General features: G+C 42.1%; 1 protein-coding gene across 1 annotated transcript in view; it reads right to left on the minus strand.

Moving 5' to 3' along the window:
• The window catches only part of Ctr9 (CTR9 homolog, Paf1/RNA polymerase II complex component), a 30,737-nt gene extending 11,599 nt beyond the window's left edge, over window positions 1–19,138 (minus strand). Inside the window, 12 exon segments of the mRNA XM_032892899.1 lie at window positions 874–1,057; window positions 1,145–1,273; window positions 1,379–1,468; window positions 1,644–1,880; window positions 1,983–2,090; window positions 4,111–4,218; window positions 6,235–6,383; window positions 10,361–10,450; window positions 12,098–12,215; window positions 12,612–12,851; window positions 17,625–17,723; window positions 18,737–19,138. Coding sequence (XP_032748790.1) covers window positions 874–1,057; window positions 1,145–1,273; window positions 1,379–1,468; window positions 1,644–1,880; window positions 1,983–2,090; window positions 4,111–4,218; window positions 6,235–6,383; window positions 10,361–10,450; window positions 12,098–12,215; window positions 12,612–12,851; window positions 17,625–17,723; window positions 18,737–18,781 — 1,597 coding nt within the window. The 5' untranslated portion in view covers window positions 18,782–19,138.
• Between the last annotated feature and the right edge of the window lie 4,187 nt (window positions 19,139–23,325).

Here is a 23,325-nt window from a genome sequence, read left to right on the forward strand (position 1 = left end):
GAGTAGAGAAGCATGCGTGAGGTCTTATTACACACTCAGGATGGCCCACAATTTGAAATTTAGGAATTATGTATAGAACTTTTCATATAATGTCTCGAGAGTAGAGTACAGGCAAATGGAGCTATAGAGAGTGAAACCCTGGAAGAGAAGGAACTGCTACAGAGACATAGGGTAATTTTAAAACGCCAATATTTACAGTGCCTCGGTTGTAAAAACTCAAATAGGACATTTCAGTAATTGTGTTTCAAGAAAAAACCACTAATCAAGAAAGAGCACTTACAGACTGCACCTAGTAGTAAAGCTCGCCAGGGAGTAGCTCAGCAGCTGACTATCACTAAACATGGCTCAAGTGACTTTTGTTGATCCTTGTGTTTTCCAGCATAAATAAATGAAACGGCAATTTTAATTTTATTCATCTGCTTCTTTTAAATGTGTATTGATGTTTTGCCTGCATGAAGGTCTGTGAGGGAGTCAGGTCCCTTGGAACTGGAGTTACAGACCGTTGTGAGCTGCTATGTGGGCACCAGGAGTTGAACCTGGATCCTCTGGAAGAACGGCCAGGGTTCTTAACTGCTGAGCCATCTCCTCAGCCCCTTATTTCAGTTTCTGAGACAGGGACTCACACACAGCCAAGGTGTCTTCAAACTTGCCAGGTAGGGAGGCTGGCCTTGAACTCCTGATCCGTTCTCTTCTACCTCTCGAGTACTAGGATTACAGATGAGTGCTACCACTCCAGGCTGCATCTTTAACAAAGACTTTCTTTCCTAAATAAGTTTTTGATGTTATTATGGGAATTTAGGAATTTTATATCACACACACACACAGAGAGAGAGAGAGAGAGAGAGAGAGAGAGAGAGCGCCCAAAAATCTTACAATCAACATAGTTAGGATGCTCTCGTAAAATGTTTTTGTACAGTTTCTCTGCTTCATGAAATTCACACATGGCCTCGTAGAGCCTGGCTAAATTGTAGGACGTGGTGACAGAGATGGCATTGTAATAGTGTTCATCATGTTCCGCCTCCGCCTTTGCTCGGTCCAGTGAGGCCAGGAAGTACTTCTGTGAGGAAGAAAAGGCACTGTGTTACTGGATACAGCTGAGCAAGTGCCTGCAGCACAGAGAAGAGGAGGGCTTCAGTTTCCTCACCTTTGCTTCACCTAGGTTTCCAAGTCTAAAATGGAGGGCCCCAACATTATTCAAAATCTCAGGCGGGACATCAGCCTGCACCTTCTCCTGCAGGATGCGTGTTGCTGTTCCATAGGCTGAAAGGGCACCCTGCATTTTTACAGTGGACAGAGTAAGATTTACTCACAGATCAAAGAGAAACACACCAGCCTACTAAAACACATTGCTTAGGATAGGAAGAGCAGACATTGATACCTGTATGTCAGTCTGTTCTAAGATCTGGGCCAACTCAATCCAAGCTTCCACGTCATCAGGATACTGTTCTGTGACCTTCTTCAAATGGCCCTGGGATAAATGAGATCATTAAAATAACACTGTCAAAGTAAACAACGACAACAATAAACATGGCTACCATAACCTGCTTAAGAAGCCAAAGGTTTGGCACTCAGCTAACCAAACACTGCTCACAGCTGCACTAGCCACAGCTGGAGTCTCAGGGTGTCTAAGACTGAGAACACACCTTGGCTATGTCTCTTTTCTCCTGATCTTCTGAAGCAGCATAGAGAGAGCCAAGAATTTTCATAGTTTCATAATTGTTCGGATAAGCTTTCAAAACTTTCTCAAAACACTGAGATGCATTTTCTTTGTCACCTCGATAAATATACATTTGTCCCAAACCAAAAAATGGTAGGACAAAAGAAGATGAAGCAAACTGTGTGGCTTGATAGTAGTACTGAAAGGCCTGGTCATAATCTTCCTGAGAAACGAGAGTAAAACAAGACCAACAACATGTCAAATGGCCAGAAGCCTGAAACCCTGTAAGGAAAAGGACTACTTAGAAAGGTGCTAATGGTCTCACCTGAACATGGAAGGACCGAGCCAGCTGGTAACAGCTCTCTGCTTGCATGGCCTCCACCTCTGTGTTGTGGAACGCGTGGAGAGCCAGGTGCTGCACTTTACTATAATCCTGAATTTGACACCAGAAATGACAGTTGAGTGATGTCAGAAGGTTGCTTGAATAGTAGCTCACTTTAATTGGCAACATTTCGTTTAGCGTAAGGCTTATTTTCTTATTTCTTCTCCCTAAGTAGCTGAGCTTTAGCACTGTAACAGCTATAACCTTAGTGAATAATCACCACGATAATCATAACTGCTACAAGGAAAGCAGCAATCAAGAATGATGAAGCATCAGCTCTAAGCTATTAGCTCTGCTTCAATTTGCTTGTCAAGAAAATAGGCTCAGGAGGACAGACAGCTCAGTTGGAAAGATCTGTGTAGTCATGAGGGCTTGTGTGCAGATCCCCAACACTCACACAAAGTGGCCATGTATCTGTAAGCTTAGCACTGGGAGGCAGAGCGAGTGAGAGCTCAATGGCTCTCCACCCAGTCTAACTCAATCAATGAGCTCTAGAATCAGCAAGAGTCCATCTCAAAAAACCAGGTGAGAGGGGTTAAAGAAATGACCCAGCAGTCAAGAGCTGCGCTCCTGCAGAAGACCCAGGTTCGGTTCCCAGCACCTACATGGTGGCTCATGGTCTTCTGTAACTCCAGTTCCAGGGGATCCAATGCTCTCTTCTAACCTCCAGGAGCACTAGACACCATGTGGTGCACATACACACATGCTGGCAAAACACTCATAAACATAAAAATAAGAATAAAACCTTCTTTTAAAAAGGTAAAGGGAGATTGTGGAAGAAAGGAAAGAAGGATCAGCTTACTCACTTCACAGGTAGATGTGAGCATAGCAGAAGTGAGTACTGGGCATGCACTTTAACAGTGCTTGGGACTTAGTAAGCACCGAGCACATGTGAGCAACACAGGAACACATAGCTCACATTGGTAAGGCTGATCCACTCTGTTAACTTTTACCCAAATTGTTGCTCAAGTATTTTAAAGTTTACAGTACAATTTAGTCTGTGGGTCTAAAACAGCAGGTTAAACTTTACTGTTTATTGTATAAAAGCTGTCACTGGTGGGTGAGAGAGACATTTTCTTTAGCAGTGTAGCCACTGGTAAGCTGCCCATAAGCTTATAAACAAGCCCTGACCCAGGCTGCTATAAGCCATCCTAATTAGACCCATCGGGTCACCAAATAAGATGGAAAAACTGATCCTTTCCCACTGAGGCCCAACCAGGCAGGCCAGGTAGGGGAAGGAAATCCAATGGCAGGCAACAGATTGGGATGCAGAGTGAATAAATAAAGAAATTAGTGAAAAAAGCAGAGGGACTGGAAAGAGGAAAGGATCAGCAGGAGTGGGGATGAGAGGAAAATGGAGAGATATAATCAATGTATATTATATATGAAAATATCACAGTGCAACTCATTATGTATGATTAATATATGCTAATAAAAACTTTAAAAATAAAACTTTATCAAAGGAACCTTGGATTTGGTATGGTAAGAATTATAAAATATTGTTGCTTCCACAAAAATGGTGGGACTAACAGGCAAGATCAATGTGTGAAAATAAACAGAACGACCACTGACTGATACCTGTACACCCACAGTCAAATTCTATGAAGCAAGTGCTTCCTAACAGGGCCTAACACAGCACCTGTTGTGGTCTACTGTCTGTCCTAACTTCGCCAAAGGCTGAGGTTTTCTCCAGCCCACACCTAGCCTCTTGCAACTCTCTAGTGACCCCTGTGAGTTTAATACAGGTTTAACAGCTTCTGCACTGTGGTGACTCCCCCTCCCCCTTATCACTTGCTCATTTCTGTGTGTGCAAAGGCCTTTGCTTGAGTGCCAACAGCAGACTTACTATTCTCCCATCCCAGGCTGCACACAGTGCAAGGTGCCTATGCATATCAAGTTAGTGAATGTATGAGTGTGCTCATTTTCAGGCAACTAATACAAACTCTAATTTGGGAGTAAAACAAAAACAAATGACATTTTCACATTTCTTTCCAAATTAAACAAAAATCATGCACTGACTATATTGAGAAGAAAACAGATTTCAAAATAATAAATAAATAAATATTTTTACCTTCTTGAAGAAAAAGTGGTTTGCCAAATGGTTCAGTACCATAGGGTTGCTAGGATCAATAGTGTAGGCTCTGGAAAGAAGCTGCACACCATTTTTGATGGAATCAGCCTAAAAGAAAACAATGTAACACAGTGGAGTGAAAAACAGCACTTAATTAGCACTGTCCAGAAATAAGGTTCTATAGTTCAACACCATAAGACAGGTTGCTATTCTTCATAAATGCTGTAAAGTTCCAAATAAGGAAATACCAAATTGTTATGATATAGTTTTCTTAACAAAAGTATATTTGGACTTATGCTGACTCTGAGAACAAAAAATAGAAAACGTATTTCTAAGACTTATTTATTTTTACTGATATGTATGAGCATTTTGCCTGTAACATGCATGCCATGTGTGTACAGTGACGGTGGAGATCAGAAGAATATCAGATTCTTTGGAGCTGCAGTTATAGACAGCCGTGAGATACATGTGGTAGCCGAACTCAGGTCCTCTGCAAGAGCAGCAAGCGCTCTTAACTGATGAGCCATCTTACCATTTTTTAATATCCACTTGTAATGAAATCCATTTTAATTTCAGAATTTGATTTTGTGTGCCATGGTCTGGATATGCTTAGCCCAGGGAACGGCACTATTTGGAGGTATAGCCTTATTGGAGGAAGTGTGTCACTATGAGTGTGGGCTTTAAGACCCTCATCCTAGCTGCCTGGAGTCAGTATTCTGCTAGTAGCTTTCAGATGAAGATGTAGAACTCTCAGCTCCTCCTGTACCATGCCTGCCTGGATGCTGCCATGTTCCTGCCTTGATGATAATGGACTGAACCTCCTAACTTGTAAGGCAGCCCCAATTAAATGTCATCCTTCAGGTCATGGTATCTGTTCACAGCAGTAAAACCCTAAGACAGTGTGTGTATGGGCTGTGTGTGGGGCCATCTTATCTTACTCAGTTCTTGTTTTAGGTTGTCTACTTATTAGTTCTGCCTCAGCTGCCTGCTGGTGTGGTGGCCATTTTACCTTGCTGAAGAAACATAGCTTCTTTCCTTCCGTTTTTTTTTTTTTTTTTTTTTTTTTCTTTATAACACATGGTCTTACCATGCACGCTGGCCTGGAGCCCTCTATGTAGACCAAAACTAGCCTCAGACTTACAGATCTGCCTACATTTGTCTCCTGAGCGGTAGGATTAAAGCCATGCCTCAGCATGCCAGGCCTCAGAACAGAGTTTTTGTAGTCTGTAACACATTTTGATTCCTGCAAGTTCTCTTCCTTTTTTCCATTCCCAGGTGACAAATCATGATTGAGAAACCAGTCAAGATAATCTATTCTCCTCCTCTAGAGGCTGGCCTAAGGAAGAAATTCTTACTGGGGACAATGTCAGGTTTTGTCATCACTACTATGGAGATGGTACCGGCATTCAATGGTAAGGGCCATTCAGTAAAGAGGACAGTTACTCCAAAGACAATGCAAGGCTCAACTGTCAACAATGTTGACACAGAGAAGCCCTGGCAACCTTTTGGAGAATTAAATATAGAAGCAGGCCAGGAGCTGCCTTTACATATTTGCTGGAACTTCCGGAAAAGCCCTGTAGGAAAGCCTTTTGTCCCTTCCTTTCTGTAAGACTAATAGAACAAGCAGCAACTACCTAATGACTGTACAGGAGAAAGTCACACATTAAGGAGGGGTCAATACAGTTACTGAAGATCACTGAATTTGATAACATTGTGGTGTCAAGTATAAGTTCTGAGACACTTTGTTTAGTGAACTATAAAAATGTTAAAGTTTAAGTCGGTCAAGTGTGAATTTGTTACTTTGTCAGATACATGTTAGACAGATCTATGGGCCCACAATCACTCAGATTCTAAACTTTAGAAAGTTCTAAAGTCATTTTTGAGGGTATGTATGGTATGTGTGCTGGTCTTAAAGCAGATGGCAGGAACATTTTACCTAAGCAGTGAGGCTATCTTCATATGACTGACTATACCACAGAAATGTTTGCTTTGGGGATGGTGCCTGCAGTCCAGGCACCACATTTCCTATCTATAACCTAGAATCTAGATCTCTAAAGTATAACCCGTTCTAGATAAGGGACAGCTTGATAAACCTGAAGCTAGAGGTGGTCTTTCTTCCCATACCTCTTTATTGTTGAGTTCTAGAACAGCCAATCCAACCAGTGCTCCCACACACTTAGAGTTGAGTTCCAGGGCTCTGCTGAATGCTAGTCGGGCTTTTTCCAGTTTGTTAAGTTTGACAAAGCAATGGCCCATTCCTAAACGAACTTCAGCTAAAAAATAAATAAAATCAAGTCATTTGTCTTGTCAATCTAGGACATTTTAAGAGTTCAATTTCCAGTGTCTGGACTCTTTAAGACCTGCTGGCTTACCACAAACTTGACTTCATTAGTAGTTAGACCATGTCATTCTAATCCTTCTCCCCCTCTTTTTTTTTTTTTTTTTTTAAAGATTTATTTATCTATTATATATAAGTACACCGTAGCTGTCTTCAGATACACCCGAAGAGGGCATCGGATCTCCTTACAGATGGTTGTGAGCCACCATGTGGTTGCTGGGAATTGAACTCATGACCTCTGGAAGAGCAGTTGGGTGCTCTTAACCGCTGAGCCATCTCTCCAGCCCCCTTCTCCCCTCTTATGGATACCTCTCCACTATACAAAAGAATATCTATAACAATGGCATTTTCTTATCTTGTAGCACCTGCTGCAGTAAACCACCACCACTGGCTCCGTTTCTACTTAAAAATTATTATGTATATGTGTATGCACACACACGAATGTTCAGTGCATGCATGAATAGCCCTACTACTTAAATAGAGAACAAACCCCTTAGCAAAACCTTTATGTTTGAGTACACAGAGCTGGTGTCATTTGTTTCTGATCTATGCTCATTTAATCTACCTCATTTCAAGGTCATGGCAGAACTCGAACATGTCCTCTTCACAGCTACACTCAGTGGTCATGGAAGCCTTTCGCATCTATTTGAAGACACCGTGACAGTACCAGCTCTCAATTTTCCTGCATTATAATATTTTCTTCTCTGGACCATTCTCAAACATTCTACTGTCTTACAAGAAAATCTCTTGATTCCATTTCCTTTCTGGCTGCCATTTCTGCTCTTCCAGACAATGGACTCCTCAACTGATAAAGCACTGCTGCCTCTAATCCTTCTGTTTCCTCTGGCATCCACTCTAGTGAGGTGTTATGCCCACCTCCAGGAAAACTACCTAATTATGGTCACAGTGATTTGTATTTTGCTCATCAATCCTGACGGTTTCACTGGCCTAACCATACAATGAGACAGAGTCTATAACCCTTGCAAAATGTTCCGCATTTGCCTGGAAGGACATTACTTTGAGGTTTTTTTTCTGATTTGTTTTCCCCTTATCTCTGGCTACTCCTTAGGCTGCTTTTCCAAGTCTTCCATTTTCCCAACCTTTACACTTTAGAGCAGCTGTTCTCAACCTGTGGGTTCTGATCTCTTTGTAGTCAGATGACCTCTTTCATAAGGGTCACTGAAGACCATCAGAAAACACAGACATTACAATTCTTTTTTTTTTCTTTTTCTCGGAGCTGGGGACAGAACCCAGGGCCTTGCACTTGCTAGGCAAGCACTCTATCACTGAGCTAAATCCCCAACCCCGACATTACAATTCTTAACAGTAGCAAAATTAGTTATGAAGTAGCAACAAAAATAGTTTTATGTGGGGGCGGGGTCACCACAACATGAGGAACAATATTAAAGGGTGACAGTATTAGGAAGGTTGAGGACACTGCTCTAGAGTGTCCCAGGACACGTTCCTGTCTATATACTTATTTCCCTTACTTCATGCACTCCTGGCTTTTGCACCATCAATACGTTGGTTTTAAGTTAATCTGTTCATAACAGACTTCTTTCATGAACTCCAAGATAAAATCTTGTTCCCTCTAGTACCTCAGATAGGTTTTCAATCTTTTCATCTCTAAACAAGTTTCTCTTGGACTGTTTTCCCAATGTACTAAAATGTAGCTCTACTCTTAAAATTTTGTTTAGCTTTTGATTCTTGCTCTTTTTTGCTTCACATATTACATCGGCTCTCCTTACAAAATACTAGACCATGACCACATGTACCACCTACTGTTATCTCTTCAGTTGTGAACTTTAATCGTCTGTGACCTGCATGCTTGCAACAACCTTCTCCCCAGTTCATGCTACCTCTGCCCTTACCTACTCACTCACATCCTACTCTAGACTCTAGCTCAATGGTACTCTTTTTTTTTTAAAAAGATTTATTTATTTATTGTATGTGGGTACACTGTAGCTGTCTTCAGACACACCAGAAGAGGGCATCAGATCTCATTACAGATGGTTGTGAGCCACCATGTGGTTGCTGGGAATTGAACTCAGGACCTTTGGAAGAGTAGTCGGGTGCTCTTAACCGCTGAGCCATCTCTCCAGCCCTCAATGGTACTCTTAAAATTTTATGTGCATTGGTGTTTTATCTGCATGTATGTCTGTGTGAGGGAGGCGGGTCCTCAGAACTGGAGTTACAGACAGTTTGAAGCTGCCATTTGTGTGTAAAGAATTTAGTTCTCTGTAAGAGCAACTAGTACTCCTAACTGCTGAGCCCTCTCTCCAGCCCTTCAATGGTACTTTTTTTTTTTTTTTTTTTTGTTTCTTTTTTTCGGAGCTGGGGACCGAACCCAGGCGCCTTGCGCTTCCTAGGCAAGCCCTCTACCACTGAGCTAAATCCCCAACCCCTTCAATGGTACTTTTAAGCACAAGTCAGATCACACATTCTTCTACCCAAAGCCCTCCAAGGATTCCTATTTCTGTCAAAAGTTTGAAGCACCTATTATAAACTCAGGTGCTCAACATGAAAAAGCATTGGGTTCAGTAGCCCTGAAAAAAAAAAAAAAAAAAAAGAAAAAAAAAAAATAAATAAATCCCAGGTGCTCAAATTGATCTCATTTTTGATCTCATTTTTTTTTTTTAGGAATCTGTTTATTTATTTTTACATAAGTACACTATAGCCATCCACAGACACACCACAAGAGGCCATTGGATCCCACTACAGATGGTTGTGAGCCACCATGTGGTTGCTGGGAATTGAACTCAGGACCTCTGGAAGAGCATTCAGTGCTCTTAACCTCTGAGCTATCTCTCCAGCCCTTGATCTCATTTCTTATGACTTTCCATCCATTCCATTTTGGATATACTGGCCTTCACGTATTTTGCAAATTTGCAAAGCAGTTTTCTGAGGACCTTTGTACTGCTGTGCTTTTTCCAGGATGACTCTCTCCCATATGTCTGCATGACCCTTGATTATTCTAGCACTTTATATTCCTGGTAAATTTCCCTGGCCACCCTTTGTAAGTAACACTCAATGCTTTGTATAGCCTGATTTTGTTTCAAGTTTTCAATCTTTTACAGTCTCTGTTTTTCTTATTTAATTAGCTGGAAGGTGAATTATATGAGAGGGCAGAAACTTTTATCTTTTGGTTCACTGCTGCATTCTTTAAACAGAACAGTATCTGGCACATAGTTGATACATATCAAAAATATACTGAATGAAAAGTATTTGGGAAGAAAAGTAGCACAGGTCAAAAAATACAGTATGATCTGCCATCAAATAAACACCAGGAAAAATAATTTTGTTTGTGTGTGTGTGTGGGGGGGGGCAAGGCTGATACTGGGTGTCTCCCTCCATCCTTCTCCACTTTATTTATCCACGCACAATCTCTCAACCAAACCAGAGCTCACTAATTCTGTTGAGTGTAGCTAGCTGGCTTGTGTCAGCATCCCATCTCTGCCTTCTGAGTACTGGGGTTACAGATGGCTACCACACTTGACTGACTTTTCTTTTTTCTTTTTTTTTTTTTTTTTAAAGATTTATTTATTTATTATATATAAGTACACTGTAGCTGTCTTCAGATACACCAGAAGAGGGCATCAGATCTCTTTACAGATGGTTGTGAGCCACCATGTGGTTGCTGGGAATTGAACTCATGACCTCTGGAAGAGCAGTCGAGGGCTCTTAACCACTGAGCCATCTCTCCAGCCCTTGACTGACTTTTCAATAAGAGCAGGGGATCCAAAGTCCAGGCCTCACTCTGGGGCAGCACTTTATCCACTGAACCATTTCCCCAACCCCAGAACAAAATAACTATGACCTTATCATTTCATTACTCCTAAAGTATCTTTTTATAACCAATTTTCAACATTTTAAGTTGGATCAATAAACAGCTTAGAATTAAAATTCCCGTACCTGGACATCCTGGGTTAGTGCGCAATGCTTTTTTATAGTAAGCAAGGGCTCCTCTGTAGTCCTTCTTGTTGAATGAGATACAAGCTTTCCCTGCGGTTATTTAAAGAGACAACCTTGTTGAGTAAAGAGCACAAATGAATTGCATTTTACACTAACTTATATCTCAGTGGGAAATACTTGAAAATAGTGAATTATCATATTAAATAATGTGTTTTCCATAGGTAGTGCAATATTTTAGTCCTGAGTCTTTATGTAAAATAACAATATAAATAACTGCCTTGCAATTATTCTAGGAAGAGATTATTTGCTGACTCTTTGGAAGCAAACAATAACTTATTCTACTTTGCTTTTGATTGCTGTGATAAACCCTGGGACCATAACAACTTGGGGTGGGAAGGGCATATTTTAGCTTACAGTTTAGTCATGAAGGCAAGTCAGGGCAGGAACTCAAGCAGAAACCTGGAGGCAGAAGCTGAAGCAGAGGCCATGGAGGAGTGCTGCTTCTTGGCTTGCTCCTTCTGACTTGCTCAGCCTGCTTTTTTTTTATACCACCCAAAATTGTCTTCCCAGGGGTGGCACTGTTTCAGTGAGCTAGACCTTCCTCTATCAATTATCAATCAAGAAAATGCTCTACAGACTTACCTACAGGTAATCTGATAGAGGATCCTTTTCCACTTCACTCTACCTTGGGTCAAATTTATAAAAAACTAACCAATGTGGAGCAGAGACTGAAGGAAAGACCATGCAGAGACTGCCCCACCTGGGGATCTACCCCATATACATAGTCACCAAACCCAGACATTATTACAGATGCCAAGAAGTGCATGCCAACAGGAGCCTAATATCGCTGTCTCCTGCCAAAGCCTGACAAATACAGAGGGCGATGCTCGCAGTCAACCATTGACCTGAGAATGGGGTCCCTAATGGAGGAGTTAGAGAAAGGACTGAAGGAGCCAAAGGGGTTTTCAACCCCATAGGAAGAACAACAATATCAACCAACCAGACCCCCTAGAGCTCTCAGGGACTAAACCACCAACCATGGAGGGACCCATGGCTCTAGCTGCATATGTAGCAGAGGATGGCCTTGTTGGGCACCAATGGGAGGAGAGGCCCTTGGATCCTGTGGAGGCTTGATACCCCAGTATAGGAGAATGTCAGGGCAGGGAGGAGGGAGGGGTGGTGGGCCGGGAGCACCCTCATAGAAGCAGGGGAGATAGTGGTTACTGGAGGAAACCGGGAAAGGGATAACATTTGAAATGTAAATAAAAATATCCAGTAAAAGAAAAAGATTGTTAAAAAATAAATAAATAAATAAATAAAAATAGGAGACATCCTTGATCCTGTGAAGGCTTGATGCTCTGTGTTGAGGGCCAGGTTGTTGAATGCCAGGTTGCTGAGGTGGGAGTGGGTGGGAGGGGGAGCCCCTTCATAGAGGCAGGGGGAGGAGATGGGATAGCGAGGTTCCAGAGGGGAAACCCGGGAAGGGGGATAACACTTGAAATGTAAATACATAAATTTTCCAATTAAAAAAAAAAAAAACCTAACCAAGACTTTCTTTATAGACATACACACATATTAGGTTATTATATTTATACATATTATAATATATATTTATACACTATACACTATTCACTATACACTACACACACACACACACACACACACACACACACACACACACGTTCCCAGTCAACGCCGACCAACTAGAACCTAAGGTCCCTGCTGAAGACCACTCACCAAGAAGGGCTGGAATATTGTTTGGAGACTGGTTAAGTACAAAATGAAACTGTGCATCAGCTTGGTCCATTTTGTCACCCTCGAGCAGGCAGAAGCAGGCTCTTCCCAACAAATGATTCTGTAATGTACAGACTTTACTAAGACCAGAGACAATACCAACCACAGAGGGTGGAAGCTCAGGACTCCTCTGTAAGTGGCCAGAGCAACTGGCTACGTAAGAATCTCAAAGTACAAATGAGACGCTTACCCTGAAATGCACATCTGTGCCTAAGACAGTGACAAGACAAAGGTCACAATCCTTAAAACCTACTAGAAATTCACCCTTGATACTGGGGTTATGGACTCAACGTGTACATATACAGTTTAAGGACTAATGCAATTCTAATTTCAATAAATTCTTTTTTGACTGTATCAACATTTTAGTAAAAACTCTTTCACAAAGAATCTGCTATATATATATTTTGCTTTCATGTGGTATTCTGTGCTCTCATAAATTGCAACAGATTTGATTTACCTGATCATACATAATAATTTTATCAGCCATTGTATACAACAAAGTTGCCTGCGTAATAAGGTCCTTCTTATTGTCTTTGTTCTTTTCTTTCCGAGCCTGTTGTACATAGTAGGCTGCTAATGTATCCAAGCAAGTCATCTGGTCTTTCTCGTGGTCTCGATAGTCCAAATTGCCATCTATCCGTGCAGCCTCCAGCAGCTTCACAAACTCTTCTGTTTTCCCTTGCTTGTAGTACTCCAGCTGTAGGCAAAGGAAGATATTAAAATCATTAAACATGTGTCCACACACAAAACAACACAAATGTTTATAGAAGCTTTACTTGTAATAGAGAAAATGGGAAGCCCAAATTAACAAGTGGATCAATAAAATAGCTATGGTATATTTCTGTGATGCAAAGAAGTAAACTATTGACAGCAATTACAAAATAAATAAATCTCAAATTAATTATGCTAAAAGAAGCCTGTCTACCATAAGAATACACACTGTGGATTCCACTTCTGTAAGACTCTAGAAAAATGCTTAACAGCAAAAAATCCAAGTAGTGTAGATCAGTGCTGGCTGGAAACAGAAGGGCTGAGAAAGAACAAAGAAGGAACTTTGGGGCACTGTATACATTCACTGACCTCAAGTGACTGTGGTGGCAGCTCCACAGGGACACCCAGACTCAATACCAAGTGGTACAATTCACACATGAGCAGTTTATCAAAGTCAATTAAATATGAATACAGCTATTAAAATTAGAATCACAAAAGATGTTTGTTTCTCATCTAGTAATAGTTTAACCCCAGGAAACGAGAGAGAGAGAGAGAGAGAGAGAGAGAGAGAGAGAGAGAGAGAGAGAGAGAGAGAGAGACAGACAGAGAGAGACAGAGAGAGAGAGACAGAGAGACAGAGAGACAGAGACACGGGGGTAGGGGGAGAGAAAAGAGAACAAATGACCCTGGGAGATTGTTGGCCAGCCACTCTAACTGAAATGGGGAGCTCTATGTTTAATGAGAGACCTTATCTCAAAAAATAATGTGGAGACAGATGGATTTCTATGAGTTTGAGGCTACACTGGTCTACACAGTAAGTTCCAGGCCAGACAGGGTACATGTTGAGACCATCTCCAAGAAAAAAAAGATAGCTATCTGGCCTCTACATGTACACATAAGGGCAACATACAAACAGATACATGTAGCATATACACTAATCTCATCCCCACAGTAAAAAATAAATGAATCCTAGCATGCTATAAGAGACCCTGTCTCAAAAACAATAAAAATCACTTGGGCTCTGGTTTTGCTTCTACCAAAAACTATCAGTAATTTGGGGACAGATTATTAACTTCCCTAGGCATATGCCTCATAAATAATATATAAAAAAAATCTACCCAGTATCAACTACTGTCTATAGGTCACATACCATGCCAGGAGCTATATATATTTCCTCTGATCCTTACAACTTCCTAAGAGTGAGTACTAACATCTTCATAGTTTTGAGGAAACGGTCTCAGAAATTAGAGTACTGTTTAAGGACAAACTTGAACAAAGTCTTCTTTAAACCTATGACTACAGGGCTGGAGAAATGGCTCAGTGGTTAAGAGCACTGACTGTTTTTCCGGAGGTCCTGAGTTCAAATCTCAGCACCCACACGGTGGCTCACAACCATCTGTAATGGGATCTGATGCCCTCTTCTGGTGTGTCTAAGACAGCTACAGTGCACTCATATATATTTAATAAATAAATAAATAAATAAATCTTTACAAAAACAAAAACAAAAAAAAAAAAAACTATGACTACAGCTTCCCCAACAGTAACTACAAAGCTTTATCAGTTTATTCTACCATTAATACCAATTCTATCAATTAATAACTGGATCAATGGCTTGATCTACAGGGACTAGGAAAAGTTGACTGTTCTGTTAGTAGAAATAACTTTTTTGTATATCCATGTGTGAATGGAAGACTTTTTTTTTTTGAAACAGTTTCAATATGGAGCCTAGACTAGCTTCAAACTTGCAACCCTCCTGCCTCAGACTCTGAAATACTGACTTTTAGAAGTATGCCTCTGCACCCAGCTAGGAAGACTGTCTTAGGGTAGACACTTCAGAAAACAAAAGCACAAATAGACACACAGAACTACAATAAACTGAGTACCTGCAAGCAAAGGAGTCAACAGGGTGAAGGAGTTGACTTATGGAATGGAGAAAATCTTTGCCAGATATTTACCTAACAGAGGATCCGTCTCTAGATATTTATATTATATATTATATTTATATTATAATCCATCTCCAGATATTTACCTAACAGAGAGTCCATCTCTAGAATACATGAAAAAGTAAAAAACCAGCTATCCAGCAAACAAGCACAAAAACAAGTAAGCCAATCAACCAACAGGCCAAGGACACGACAGGCGCTTCCCTACGGCTAAGCACAGACTCCTAAGTCCACGGGCATGCAGGGTCTTTAGTCAGGAGGCAAGTGTGTGTGAAAAGTACACTGTGAACCGGACACAGAGGCATAAACCTCCCAGCAGGAGGTGAAGGCGGGGAAGCTCAAGAGTTCAAGGCCAGCCTCAGACAAATAGCTGGTTTGAGGCCAGCCTGGGCTATATGAAATTCTATTTCAAACAACAACATCACCCCAAACAACAACAACAACAAATAAACCAGAAGATGGAGAGATGACTCAGCAGTTAAGAGCAGCAAGGATGGGGGTTTGGGTCCCAGGCTCTGTCTAATGGCATCTAACGACTGTCTATACCTCCAGCTCCAGGGGGGTCCAATACTCTCTTTAGCCTCTGAAGGCATCAGGCATACATGTGGTATACAAGAATACACACAGGCAAAGCACTTGTATACAGAAAATAGAATATATCTTTAAAAACAAAACAAAAAACTCCAAAAAAACCCCCAAAATTTGAAAAAGTTGAGATTCTACTTTGCCCTAGTAAAAATGGCTATCACCAATAATACCAACAATTAACAAATGTTGGCAAGGATGAGGAAAGTCAGTAGGGTAATTCCTCATAGTCTAAAAGTAGGATGACCTATGACCCCCCCCATATCACCCAGTCCTATATCCAAAGGAAAAAGTCAGCACATATAAACACTACCCATGCATCCACATTTAGTGTGACTGCTCACAAAAGCAGGCTATGGAATCAGTGTAGGTGCCCATGGTGAATGGTAAATAAACTATTCATGTAAGAGAGTTTTATCTAGCCATAAAGAATGAACCATGTCAGTTTCAGGAAAATGGATGGAACTAGAAGATATATACAAAACTCTAAGGATGGTATAGATTTTTTTTTCAAGAGAACAAGACTTTATTGAAACATTAGGTTTAAAAGTTTGGGGGCTGGGGCTATGAGATGGCTCAGTGGTTAAGAGCACTGGTTGCTCTTGTATGGTTCAGTGCATAGCACCCACATGGCAGGTTCCAGGGGGACTTTTATCTGGATTCCAAAGGCGCTGATACTATATGCAGGAAAAACATGAAGTCAATTCTGCTTAACAAACCAGCTGTACCTACCTGGGAGAGCCTATGCCCTGGGAGCTTCCTATGGCAGCCAAACAGGGAAACCTGGACATGTTGTCTACTTAACATACACCAGAAATTCCATCTAACATATTGTTAATCCATTTTACCCAGAGTTAACTACTCAGGAATGGTGCCCATCAACTGGGGACTAAGCAGATGAGCCCTTAGTGCATGTACAAGCCCACTACTGGTACACCTGTAATCTCAGCTTCTGGGAGATGGAGAGACCCACACCCTTGCATGCCTGTTAAAAAACAAACCTGCAGCTGGGATTCATTATCCCCCACAATCTTATGATTATAATAAGAAGGCTCAGGTCTATTACAGTAACTTATAAGGTACAGGGATCTGTGAGTAGTGCCCACAGGAGAGATTTTTTTTTATGTGAGCTGGAATTGAGAAAAAGAAATACCCCTTAAAATCGATGGATTATAGCAGGGTATGGGTTAGGGGGCTTAGCAGGGTGGATATGACCAACGCACAATATATGCGTATAGAGAAATGTCTCAGAGAAATCCATTAATATGTACAATGTGCACTAACAATTATATATTTCTTAAAATAAATACCTAGAAGGCTGAGCAGGAAGACTAAAGGTCAAGGCCAGCCTAGGGAACTTAGTGAGACTCTGCCTCATAGTAAAAGGTAAAAACAAGGCTGGGGATACAGCTTAGTAGGTGTGTGTTTGCCTGGAATTTTTAAGGACCTAGATTCAATCCACAGCATACTTGGGCAGAAAATGTGCCCAATTCCAAACCTATTTTTCTGACCATCGAGGTAATATTAGGAAGTTCTTCTCTATCTTTATATAAGCCACTGTGGCATACCAGTTTAGGAATAATGAGTATAGTTTATCTTACTATTTCTCATCATAAGGAGACATGGTGCCGGGGGCTAAAGAGTCTAGTTGTAGGTTCCCAGACTGGATTTCCTGAGATTTCTAGTAGCATTCATATTATGGAGGAAGGAACAAATATGACAAAAACGTGATGCCAAGATAAACTGCACCACAGAAGGGCCTCTTTATGTATTAGCTTGGAGCCTAATCACCTTCCAGAATGTTTTAGAAGAGATGTTATGGAAAGCAATGTTTATTCCAACTAAGCTAAGCTTCAATGAATTACCACTAAGTAATTAAAACCTCCATATAGAGAACTATTTACCTTAAATGATCTTGCGGCGCTATCAACAGACATTAATTTACCAGTAGAGTTGTAGTTAGGAAACTGCCCTTATTATTCCGTAAACGATAATATAACCATGTTTCATGCACACATGCGTAGCCCTCACTGTCCTGGAAGTAGATCAGGCTGAACGTAAACTCGGTGATCGACCTGTCTCTGCTGCTACCATGCCTGGCTTTAACTAATTTTCATACAGATAATTTAATCATGCACAAACGATTTAATCATGTGGGCCATTACTGTCCTTGAAAACCAAAATCACATATCTTTCCAGTCAACAGAAAAATCTGCAATAGGAATACTGACCGCCAAAGCAATCCATATGTGCAGTTGTGTGTGCTCCTGCTTCAGAATACTGATAACTTCATCCCCCTCCGGTAACTGATCGAAGTCAAGTTCAATGACCTGAAACACAGAATAAACGGTTTGTTTCCTTTTTAAGTTCACAATTTCTCTCTTCTGCCTGCTGTGAACACTCCGCAGTGCACACACACAAAGGATATGTACTCACTCTCGGTAGGGTGAACGAATACATGTTCCTGTTTAGGAAACACATGGCAAATAGGTTGTAGTGTGGTGTGGTCAAAGCATAGAGAAGCAGACAAATCCTGTTAGTCGTCTTCACACCACCAAACTATAAAATTCCCAACGACTTGCTTACTCAAAACCAAAATGAAACCTTGTATAACCTATAAGCCAATGAAACACTGATGCCATGGGTTGGAGATCCCAGAGACCAGGCAAAGTTGAATGTCAGTGTACACTTAAATCACGGAGGCACTATCATGTGTCACATATATGCCTAAAATGTGGGCACAAAAACTAGAAGAAAAATATTCTGGAATATACCCAAGACCACCAGATTTTAAGAATGAATTCTACCTCGATCAAAAATAAAAGTGTAACAAATCCAGTAAGACTGAAGCAAAACTGGAGCTTTATTCAGACAAAACGCACGCCACCCATGGATGAAAGTGGGTCGTTGCCACCAGCATACAGGAGCGGCTAAATCTCGAGTCCCTTATCTCGCTGAGAGAGCTGTGTTAACAGTGTGCCTTGACAGACTTTTCTTCCAAGGAATTAAGAGCCACCTCTCAGATCCCCAGGGAGATAAGAAAAAAAAAAAAAAAATCCAAGTTGGAGCAGCAGGTAGCTCCGGGAGCATCGAGTCCCCTCTGTAATCCGTGGTTTACTCGGCGCTCACACCCCTGCGCCCCGGAAGACAGCCGACTGTCAACAAGAAGCAGGCTACAGGCGAACTTTCCCGAAGTCCTTGCAGCCAGAAAGGTGACCAGCTGAATGGAGCTTGGTTCGAGGAGCTCGACTGCGGCTCTCCCCTCAAAATACCAAGCGGAGCAAAGTCGGTGCTGGGATCGTCCAAGTTCACAGCCCTCCCCCGCTCCACACTCGGCACCCACCTCGTCAGTATCCCGGAGGGGAATCTCGATGGAACCCCGCGACATGGCGAGCTCTGAAAGCAGGAGCTTCTCACTCTGCGGCTCGGGAGCTGGTAGTCCGGGCTTCCAGTGTTGCAGAGGTTACCACACCTCACACCCAGCGGAGCTGCCTGAGATGCACCTTCTCCTTTCCTGTCGGCCGCTGAAACAACGAGCTTCAGACCCGCGACCGGCCACTTCCGGAGGCCCCGCCCCCTGTCCCGGAAGCACTATCAGGAGGGCGTGTCCCAGGCGAGCTCCGCCTGGCGGCTCCGGCGCAGCCTTCTTTGGAAAGACTGATAGTTTCGAGGTTGTCGTTGTGTCAGCCGTAGGTGACCAAGAGCCTTCGGGAACGCGGCATCTACCGCTAAGTAGTCCAAACTCAGTTCCTCACAGGCCCGCGCCAGGGCGGGGAGTGGTGTTGACGAGGCGAAACCACGCCCCTATGGGCGGGACCTCTGGTGACGAATTTTGTGGGCGGTGCCTTTTCGGCCACCTAAGCTTCTTGGGGATAATTCAATCTTTTTTTTTTAACCAGCTCTGCAGTCTTTTCCCAGCCTGTTTGTGCAAGTCACACTGGTGATATCTTTGTGACTAATTTAAATAGACATAATCAGTGAATTCTGAAGTTATGGTAATAATGCGCGGATTATTTTATTTGTTGCATTTTTTTATTCGTTTACGGATACACGCGAGCGATGGTGTGGGGAATGGAGGTCAGGGGACATCTTGTGGGAATCAGTTTTCTCTTACTCTGAAGGTCCTAGGGATCGAACTCAGGTAGTTAGCGTTGGATCCAGGCAACTTTACCCGCTGAATCTTCTTGTCAGCCCTATTTTATTTTTTTGAGATAGTCTGTACCCCAGGTTGACCTGAAACTCCTGACCTCAACCTTCTGACTGCTGTGGTTATGGGCATAAGCTTGGGCACTTGGCTTTTATATATTTCTTTATGTACTTATATTTCTTTGGGAGCACAATAAAAAGGAACCGCTAAATTTTATTTAAATAAAATCAGAAGAATTCGATTAAACCAAAATAATGAAATTATAGAATTTAAAAACGTTTTAGCTAAAGATTTCACTATAGAAGAGTGTTAAATAGTTTTTTTGTGATCGGAATAAATAAGGGAAGAATCTTAATAAATAAGCAAATAAAAAAGGGTCAGTTTAGCTGAGCATGGTGGCACATGCCTTTAATCTCAACTCTCAGGAGGGAGGGGTGAGTGGATCTCTCTGATTTTTAGGCTACCCTGCTCTATACATGGAGTTCCAGGCTAACCTGGGGTTACAGAACAGAGAGAGAGATCCTGTCTCAAAACAAACAAACAGAGCCCCCTCTGCCCCTAGCAAGTGTTTTTGGAGCTAGTCCCTGCTCTTTCTCCCCGTTTCTTCTGCTGAGCCCTTTGCCGTCGTCACTCAATTCTTCATCTTCTCTGGCTCCAAGCTCCAACCTGGTTTCAGATAAATATACACACTCAGGGGCAGAAAAATACCGGTTCATTTATGTTCTTCCTTTCAACTCCCTTAAAACCCTTGAGGACAAACTGAATTAAATTTATGTTTTCCCTTAATGGTTGTGTAATTATTTAAATGTTTGGATCAGTGCTTGCCAATATAAGTAGAGTGATAACTACGTATGTAATCTTAAAAAAATTTTTTTTTAGACAGGGTCTCACTATGTAGCCTGTAACTCACTAAGTAGATCAGGTTGGTCTTGAACTCACAGAGATCTGTCTGACTTTGCCTGTGCAATGCTGGGTGAGCCACCATGCCTATCATAACTTAAAAAAAATGTTAGCAGCCACATTAAAATATAAAAGCCAGATGAGATTAATCTTAGTAATATATCTTATTTAACTCATTAAAGCCAGGATACTATCATTTCAACTAATGGCTAATATTAAAGTTGAGCTGTAATTTACATTTTTCCTATTAGGTCTTGGAAATCCAGCATGTATTTTAAAGGTATATTCTTGATTTAATTGTTTTAACTTTATTTGGGTCAATATTTAGATTTCCTAAGATCTACAGTGGGAAAAGGACCACATATCTCAGTTTTCCATACTTTCAATTAATTACAATTAAAGTCAGTCTTCCACTTGGGTAAGCCATATGTCAGATGTCCTCACGTGCAGTTAGGGAATATTGTTTGGGGAAGTCTGCTGAAGTCTGCTTGATACATGACAAAGCTTATAAAGAATCACATAAAGACACACACACTACAGTGGTTGGTGGTGGTTACTCGCATGCCCCAAAGCCTCCCTGGTATGAAAGTCCCTGTCAGACGTTTGGTCTTTTGTTTACCAGTAACCAAAGATATCCTGATGATGTGGGACTCAGTGTTTGGTTAATAGGGGAACTTGATTCAGGTTGGGATTTGGGAGAAGTGATAATTGATGAGAAAATTAATATGATCTGGGTGTGTGTCCTAGAGAGAGGAGCGTCACGAGTCCAGAAGGAAGCCATGAGCCTGGAATGTAAAACACGTGGAGAGTAGGGGGGAGTTGAAGATTCCAACCTCAGCGTGCTGACGTCAGCCATGTAGAGCAAAAGCTCAGGGCACAGCTGAGTACTTTGTGCTTTGAAATAAACCAGTACAGGACCATGTTTAACTACCCGTTGTCTCCAAGGAGGAAACTATTTAACGGTTCTCAAGTGACACTGACTCTCTAACAGAACAGTTTAATTTCAGACGTTAAAGATGAAAGTTTGAAGATAGGAGTTCATTTGGAATCATGTGAGAAAATAGCCCTTTCCCCACCATGAACTGACCGGTTATATAATTGGAAACTCTGGTGTGTGTACATTTGATGAAGCAGTCGTTTTAAGTCTGAACTCGCTTAACTCTTCCAAGTGTCTTATTTTTAATTTAAAAATTGTATTTATTATATACTATTATGTGTGGGGGGGACAGAAGACAACATTCTGGTGTCTCTTCTTTCTTTCCATCAAGGGTTCCAGGGACCAACCTCCGATGTCAGGCTTTCGCATCAAGGGCTTTTACCCACAGAGCCATCTAACTGTCCCACAGATATAAGTGACTGCTCCAACAACAGCTCTGCTTTGGGTGCCCCTCCCCCTTCCCCTTCCTCCTCTTCTCTCTCCACCCCTCTCCCTGAAACTCCCCCTCCCCCCTGGACAAGGAGTTACAGGCAGTTGGAATTGTGAGTTGCTCAATGTGACTGCTGAGAACAAAACTTGGTCGTCTGGAAGCACAAAACATACTTGTAACCACTGAACCATCTCTAGCCCCCCACCCCCACCTCACTCCCTGCATTCCGGTTTTTGCCTTAGGTCCATTGTGACTGAAAAGTTTTAAAAGATGTGTATGCATCAGTGAGAGAAAGGGAATGGGAACACGTTCTTTGTGGCTTTAGACAATTGTCCTGTGTGCTTGCAAATGGACTGGAAGGTGAAAGAATGTGGCTAGACTGCTTAGGGGACTCCTGTCCCAGTGGCATGCTGCATCCCTGAGGTAATGGAGGAGTCAGTGGTTTAGGCTGTGTCTGTCTAGCCACTGATCCGTCAGCTGATATGTCGGAGACAGCCAAAGACAGGCATACAGTAAGCAGCTGGATATGAAGATTTGATTCCTGACCTGGAGAAGTAAGCCTGAGAGCTACTGGCATAGAAATGAAACTTAAAACACTATGTGAGGGGTTGGGGATTTAGCTCAGCGGTAGAACACTTGCCTAGCAAGCACAAGGCCCTGGTTGGTCCCCAGCTCAAAAAAAAAAAAAAAAAAAAAAACCAACAAAACACTATGTGGGACTGAGGGTGGGGGCTGGAATTGGAGAGCAGCGGCGGCAGCAGCAGAGGCAGATCTGAGTTCGAGGCCAGCCTGGTGTACAGTGTGAGTTCCAGTACAGTCCAGGCTATAGAGAAACCCTGTCTTGAAAAGCCAGAAACAAATCAAAATGAAAACCACAAAACCAAACAATAGGGTTGGCTGAGATACTCCAGAGAGAATAGAGCCAGAGCCTAGGAGGGTTCAGGCCTTGAGGCACTTTAGGCTCGGAAGGCACGCGGCAGGGGTCCACCTGCTGCAGTCCCGACCTAGTGCAGCCAGCCCTTTGTTTTTCCTGACTATGCAGACACTGATTAGATCGGATGTCTGAAGCTGTGGGTCCAGTTTCAGGGAGATTTCAGTTTGGTTAGCTTGATTGCACAAGGTCTGCTTACAAAATGCCGAGCTTTGCTGGCTGTGGTGGCACATGCCTTGAATCCTGGCTCTCGGGAGGCAGAGGCAAGAGGATCTCCAAGTTTGGCAACTTGCCTGGTCTACAGTTTTAGATCAGCCAGGGAGACCTCATCCAAACAACAAATAAACAACAGTAACAATTCTGAGCTCCGTGCTGGGCCTCTGGGCTCCTGGTCAGAGTGCAGCACCTCCAGCAAGCAAAGTGCACATTGGAGCGCACTGTGGGCTGTTCTCTGTTGTTGACACTGTATTTGGTGGCCGAGTTAAACACACAATGAGCCAACCTGGAAAACAAGCTGCTTCCTGTGTTGATACATTATCTCACTGTTAAAAGTCATAAAGGGATATTTCATCTTAACAAAGAATATT

This window comes from Rattus rattus, chromosome 2, assembly GCF_011064425.1.
Source record: "Rattus rattus isolate New Zealand chromosome 2, Rrattus_CSIRO_v1, whole genome shotgun sequence".
Lineage (NCBI taxonomy): Eukaryota > Metazoa > Chordata > Mammalia > Rodentia > Muridae > Rattus > Rattus rattus.